At 49.5% G+C, this 6,507-nt stretch overlaps 1 protein-coding gene across 3 annotated transcripts; it reads left to right on the top strand.

The window, feature by feature from the left end:
* The first annotated feature begins 976 nt into the window (after positions 1–976).
* ARPC5L (actin related protein 2/3 complex subunit 5 like) lies at positions 977–6,404 on the top strand. 3 transcript variants are annotated; one of them, XM_081340074.1, is made up of 4 exons: positions 977–1,204; positions 4,586–4,658; positions 4,748–4,924; positions 5,722–6,404. In XM_081340074.1, the coding sequence occupies exons 1-4, from the start codon at positions 1,041–1,043 to the stop codon at positions 5,782–5,784; spliced, it is 477 nt and encodes a 158-aa protein (XP_081196200.1). In that variant the 5' UTR covers positions 977–1,040; the 3' UTR covers positions 5,785–6,404. The 3 variants fall into 3 exon arrangements, with proteins under 3 accessions (XP_081196200.1, XP_081196202.1, XP_081196201.1); XM_081340076.1 differs by having other exon boundaries at positions 982–1,184; positions 4,557–4,658; XM_081340075.1 differs by lacking the exon at positions 4,586–4,658 and having other exon boundaries at positions 982–1,184.
* The last annotated feature ends 103 nt before the right edge of the window (positions 6,405–6,507 follow it).

Genomic DNA, 6,507 nt, shown 5'->3' with positions numbered 1-6,507 from the left:
AGTTTGGCTCAGTCCCTCTCGCGCTCTCAGCCCAACCCACCTCACAGGTTTGTGGTGGGGAAAATACCAGCCTACCTCACAAGGTTGGTGTTTGGGGAGTCAGATTACTGTAAGCTCTTGGGCAAAAAAAACAGATCCCAGGATCAGTTGGGGGGGCAGTGTGTGTCTGTCTGTCCATCTATCTATCCGCTCAACTTTCAAAGATAGCTATAGATTAGAAATAATGAAGAGAGAGAGAGAGAGAGAGAGAGACAGACAGACAGACAGACAGACAGACAGATGATGGATGGGTGGACAGAGACAGGCATGATAGATAGATAGATAGATAGATAGATAGATAGATAGATAGATAGATAGATAGATAGATAGATGATAGATAGATAGATAGATAGATGATAGATAGATGGAGACAGACATGATAGATAGATAGATAGATAGATGGATGGATGGAGACAGACATGATAGATAGATAGATAGATAGATGATAGATAGATAGATAGATAGATAGATGATAGATGATAGATGATAGATGATAGATACAGACATGATAGATGGATGGATGCATGGATGGATGGATGGATGGAGACAGATATGATAGATAGATAGATAGATATAGATAGATAGATAGATAGACAGACAGATGATGGATGAGCGGACAGAGACAGGCTAGATAGATAGAGAGACAGACAGACAGACAGACAGACATGATAGATAGATGGATGGATGCATGGATGGATGGATGGATGGAGACAGACATGATAGATAGATAGATAGATAGATAGATAGATAGATAGATAGATAGATAGATAGATAATGACAAATGATGGATGGATGGATAGATAGATAAGCAACAGGGATGAATGAAGAGAAGCGAAACTGAATCCCAGAAAGGAGAGGGGGGGGGAGAGAAGAGTGAAAGGCCACGCCCCTCGCGAGGAAGCCCCTCCCCTCCTCCTCCTCCCCGCGGGCGGGGTTTCCGCTTCCGCGGGTCGGCGGCGGCGTGCCAGGGAGCTTCTGCCGCCCGCCCTCCCGGCGCGGCCATGGCGCGGAGCTCGCTCTCCTCGCGCTTCCGCCGCCTGGACATCGACCAGTTCGACGAGAACCGCTTCGTGGAGGAGCCCGACGGCGCCGAGGCCGGGAGCGGGGCCGGCGCGGCGGAGAGCAACGGAGGGCCCGGCCCGGAGGTGGAGGCGGCGCTGCGGCAATATCCTTTCGGGGGTCTCTCGCCCGCCGGGCTGGAGGAGGAGGAGGACTGCAAGACCCATACGCCGCCCTGGTCGCCTGATCCTCCCAGGATCATTTGGGCCGGGGTCGCCGTCTGTCTGTCCGTCCATCTTTCATCTCTATATCTATCCTTCCATCTGTCTACCTGTCATCTATCTTTCCTCTATCTACCTGTATCATCCACGGTATCTTATCTTATTTATCTCCATTCATTTTGTCTATCTCAGCTGTCAGTCTGCCTGTCTGCCCTACATCTTGTCATCTGCCTATCCGTCCATCTCACCTATATCTATTCATTTTATCCATCCATTTTTCCCATCTGTCAGTTTGCCTATCCTCTATTGTACCTAGTAATGCCATTTATCCATTCTGTCATTTATCCTCTTTATATCTTTCTATCATCTTCTAATCTATGTATCTGTGCCTTTCCAACCATTTATCCTTCTCTATATACGGATACATCGATGTATCCATCCATTCTGTCCACCCACTCTGTCATTTCTCTACCTCCATCCTTGTACCCATGTCTTCTGTCTCCGTTTTATGTATCCCATCTATCATCCATCTGTCTATCCATTCTGTCTATCATATCTCTCTATCCTACCCAACTCATCCTCCTGTCTTATCCATCCATTTGTCGTATCTCCCCCCCCCCCGCTTCTCCCCTGCCAACCTGGGTGGTCTTCCCCCTTCCTCAATGGCTGCATCCTTATCTCTGTCTTGGGCATCGGTGCCCGTTGTCGGGAGTTAAAAGCCCAACACGTCTCCATGGATGTTATGGGACCTTCCTCCATCTGGGCCTGGGAGTAGCTGAAGAGCGGATACAGCTCCTTGTCTGTTCCTCCTTTCCATGGTGGATTTTAGAATTTGGGTGGAGGTCCTCTCACAGACGACCCTTTTTAGGCGGTCCTTTCCCACTTTTTGGCTTAAGTCTCTCCTCCCTAAGGACTCCAGATATGCAGTTCAACCAGGCAAGCGACTAGACATTCATGCCTTATTCATGCTGGTTCAGGGTTTGGCCGAGTTTTGTTGTTTTTTTTTAATCTGGGTGAGTTGCCTGGAGGTGATTTTTGCTTCCTTCTTGGAAATCTAGAAACCCTATGGGGAATAATTTTACAACTCCCTGGCTAACCTCACCCTCACCTTCGCCCTGCAATAAATTTCCTGCTCCTGAAGCTTTCTGTGTTGCTAGCGATTGAAGTGACCGCAGCCTCCTTTTAGATCCCTTTAACTGTTCTTTGCGTTTCTGGTGCTCTGGCGACTCTGGTGTCTATTTCTATCTGGGATTGCGGGTGCTTTCGGCATTTCTACACCCACAGTTCATTCCTAGCCTGCAGTGTCTTGCATCAGAACTCCCCTTTTGGCCCGTCTGTTCTGGTTTTGGCCCTCTTTTGCAGCGCATCTTTTTTTTTTAAAAAAAAAGCCTTTTTCTTTTCCTGGGGCTGCAGGTTGAGGCCTGTCCTTGATCTAGCTGTGCAGTTGAGCATCTAACGGGAATTGCTTTCCGATTGCATGTTGTTGAAGGCGAAAGAATGAGGGGGCAGTCATCAAAGACATGTTGAGACAATGCCGGCACTGTGTGGGAATTTGTTCCCTGTGGTTGCCAGGTGCAGCAGCTGTGCAGGATGGGCCTTGTGACTTAGATCTGCCAATTTCTTTTCTTTCTTTTTCTGGAAGAGGAGAGCTTAATAATAATAATAAAGTTGGAAGGGACCTTGGAGGTCATCTAGTCCAACCCCCTACTCAGGCAGGAAACCCTATACTATTTCAGACAAATGGCTGGCCAGTCTCTTCTTAAAAACCTCCAGTGTTGAAGCATTCACAGCTTCTGGAGGCAAGCTGTTTCCTTGATTAATTGTTCTAATAGGAAGTTTTTCCTTAGTTCTAGGTTGCTTCTCTCCTGGATTAGTTTCCATCCAGCTTCTGAGAAGCCTTCAAAAAAAAAACCCCTTTCAAAGGAAGGTGCGTAGCTTGGGCTGTGAACAAGAAGCTGGCACGCCTGCGGAGGTGCAATAATTTTAATAGGGCAGATTTGCTGTGGAATAAGGAAAAAACCCACCCCGGGGCGTCCTCGGTGTGCCAGGAATGACAAGACCTGTAAGGGCCGTGATGCATGCAGTTGTCATCTGCGGCATCAGGTTTGACAGGAAGGGACCGGTCTGGTTGGATCTGAAGAGTTAGGGATGGGGAAAGGGGGGGGGCTTGTTTCCGCCAGCCGGGATCCGCGAATGTCACTCGGCCTGTTCCTGATCATGCCCCGACAGATTTCTAGAACGTGGAGCAGCGAGAGGTGACGGGCAGAGCCATCCTCTGCTGATTCTGCCCTTTTCCAAGGTACCGCAAGCAGGTCGAAAAAGGACACGGAACTGACGTTTACCCAGAGCAGAATTAAAATACCTTGGGGCACGGTGGAGGAAAAACAAAACACCACAATATTCTTTTAGGCTGCATTGGTGTCCTTTGCTTGGTTGACTTTAACCTTGACTTGGCTTTGCTGCGGCTTGGCTTGGCTTGTTTGATCAGCTGAGGAGTGTGCGCAACCCAGCCGATGGGTCAATTCTGTTACCGAGCTGCGTTATTCCGCGTCTTCGCTGGGCTAAATGGAATTATTTCTTTAGTTGTTCTCTGGAGGGGAGTGGGGGGGGCAGATGTTACAAATTGTATATATATATATATATATATATATATATATATTTCTCACAGAACGCTCAGAACGGAGTTCCAGCACCTTTTTTGGATGGAACCTTTAGGGTAGGCAAGGCAGGTTGTATGACATGTGTGAGTTCCGGCACCTTTTTCTTTTACAAAAAAGCCCTGTATATATGTATAAATATATATATATCCTGGATACCAGAGTGGTTCTTTTTCCCAGAACGGCGAGGTTTATTATTATAGTTCATCATACAGCCAGTGCTTTAGGCTGGGTCGAATCCTTACTAAGGACCACGGGTAGCCACATGTTGTTTTGATACTATTATCACAGCTCGTGGCAGCCTGCCAGATGTCCAGACTGGATTTGGCATTTTTGCCCACCTGTCGAGTCCTTCTCAAGAACCTGGGATGGGCAGATGTGCAGGAGGCTGTTCCTGAGGAAAGCTTCCATTTTAATATTATCTTGCTATCTGCCCTGGATCTGAAATCCCAAAGACTGTTTTAGAGCGACGAACGAACTGCCTTGAATGAATTTCCTTGTAGATGTGAATGGCACCTTTCCAGTTGGACACGTTAACTTGGGAGCTAAGCCTCATTGCTGGGAAGCCTTCATCAGTTGCTGGCCTTGTTAGTAGGGATGGTTAGATTGTTGGGGGGCATTTTATGACTGCACCACGCAGCACAAGCTCCTTAGCTTAATTCATCGCACGGGGGACTTGCTCCGAGCCTTCCACGCAGCTTTACGAAACTCTCCCGGGAATAGCAAGAACCCAGGTGCAAAGGTAAAGGGGAGATTTTAATCTTGTTTTGTTTTGTTTTTCTCTCGTCTCCGATCCCATTGCCTTGACTTCCCTTGACCGTCTCTCCTCAGGAGCGGGCCCAGGAAGTGGTGCTGAAAGTCCTGACAGCCTTCAAGAGCAGCGAGATCGAGCAGGCGGTCAGCTCCTTGGACAGCGGCGGCATCGACTTGTTAATGAAGTACATTTACAAAGGGTTTGAAAAGCCGACGGAAAACAGCAGCGCCATTCTCCTGCAGTGGCATGAAAAGGTACACCGAGTTCCCATCGGCGAAGCTAAATTCCTCCTCCTTGGCTTGCCAAGGCCTCTCCCACCATCGCCTCTCGCCAGCCGGGGCGAATTACCTGTCTTGGGGGGTTTGAAGCAGGTTGCTGTGGCATCAGCCCTGCTGGTTAGGCCGGACCGGTTACGTTTTTCTCTCCGAAACAGCCTTGGTCAATTTTGAGGGGGTCCTTGGCGCTCTCTGAGCTAGGTGGCTTTCACAACCCACCTAAGTGAACTGCTAGTTAACTTAGTTTGGGTCATGAGACGTCTGCAAGAAAAACCACCAAACTCGGAGGAGAAGCAGCCAAGGAGCCCTCCTCTCAATCCCGAGCTAGAACTATCCTCCTTTGCTGTTTTCTTTACGCCCAACCTGACAGCCAGGCCGAAGGTGGCGGCAGGAAATCCTTTGTCTGAAATGTGGCTTCACGCAGCACCTGCCCTTAAGGGTTTCAACGGTTTATGTGTATTTTTAACTTGGCGGGTAGCAACCAAAAGAGACAGAATGGCCGGGCCCTGCCTGCGTTTCCTCTTTTCAGAGGCAGCTTTAATCAGCGTCTTCCTGATTAAAAACACCTCTAGAGCTGCTCGACAGCGAAAGGGGCAGCATGTGCAGTCGTTACAACCATCGCACGTCGCTCCCTCGGTGGACGTCCTAGCAAAAGGCAGCCGCGCAGGAAGTCTAAGAGCACGCGTTGAGTTTTGCTAGAGGGATGACAGGTGGGGGAGCCAGGCCAACAGGCAACGGCTGTTAATCTTCCGTTTTGTCTTCTCTCGCCCTCTCAGGCACTGGCGATAGGAGGGCTCGGCTCGATCGTCAGGGTCCTCACCGCGCGGAAAACGGTCTAAAGAGCCGGGGGTCCCTTGACCCGAGATGCCAAGAACGATTTTGGGAGCCAGGAAGAGCCTCCCCATTTTGGTCACTCCTCCGGGACCGGCAGCCTCCCACCGAAACGCAGTTGGGAGAAGGGAGCAATCTCTTTTCTCTTTCCCCTGGAGGCACAGGAGGAAGTGGGCGTCCTCGTTTTCCGACTGACCGGACTGGCAGCCAGGAAGGGAGTGGGGGGGGGGAAGACAGCCTGCGATTTGTGCGGCGAAGGGAAACGGGGTGTGTGACTTGCCTCGGCAACCAGATGCCTGTTTCCTGAGTGGCGGATGCTGCCGTTGCTGCTCTGGCCCGCTGAAATGTGTATGCGTGTGTATGTGTGTGAAACTTTTAATTTAAACGTTAACACATGTTTGCGGTGTCCGGGGTGGTGGTGTGGCGTGGGGAGGGGATGGTAGCTACTGTGCGAGAAGCGAAACGTCGGTCCGGTTTGGGGGTGTTAAGGGAAGGAAGGCATCGTTAAGCGAGTGGGGTTTTTTTTTGTACATAGTTAAGAATAGCCGGGCTCGGCGCGAATGTCGGTTTCTTGTAAAGTGCCTGCTGCTCTTTAATTCAAATAAAGTTCTTGGAGAGTTAGTTTAAACCAGCTCTGGCTGATTGCTATGTCTTCCAATAAAGAGAGACCGAAAGGATTCCTTATGAAGAAGCAGGCGAAAACAAACCAGCCACACCTCACTTTTTCCAAA

This window comes from Vipera berus (genome assembly GCF_964194415.1).
Source record: "Vipera berus genome assembly, chromosome: 15".
Taxonomy (NCBI): domain Eukaryota; kingdom Metazoa; phylum Chordata; class Lepidosauria; order Squamata; family Viperidae; genus Vipera; species Vipera berus.
The sequence above is the reverse complement of the archived record's forward strand: the minus strand, read 5'-3'. Positions and strand labels throughout refer to the sequence as shown.

What these genes read in the sequence shown, in the direction of transcription:
- ARPC5L (XM_081340076.1), top strand. Translation starts at nt 1,041, where the DNA reads ATGGCGCGGAGCTCGCTCTCCTCGCGCTTCCGCCGCCTGGACATCGAC. An exon ending in ACGGAGGGCCCGGCCCGGAG is followed by an intron (nt 1,185 to 4,556) that starts GTGGAGGCGGCG and finishes TGCACCACGCAG; the next exon opens with CACAAGCTCCTTAGCTTAAT. An exon ending in TCCTGCAGTGGCATGAAAAG is followed by an intron (nt 4,925 to 5,721) that starts GTACACCGAGTT and finishes TCGCCCTCTCAG; the next exon opens with GCACTGGCGATAGGAGGGCT.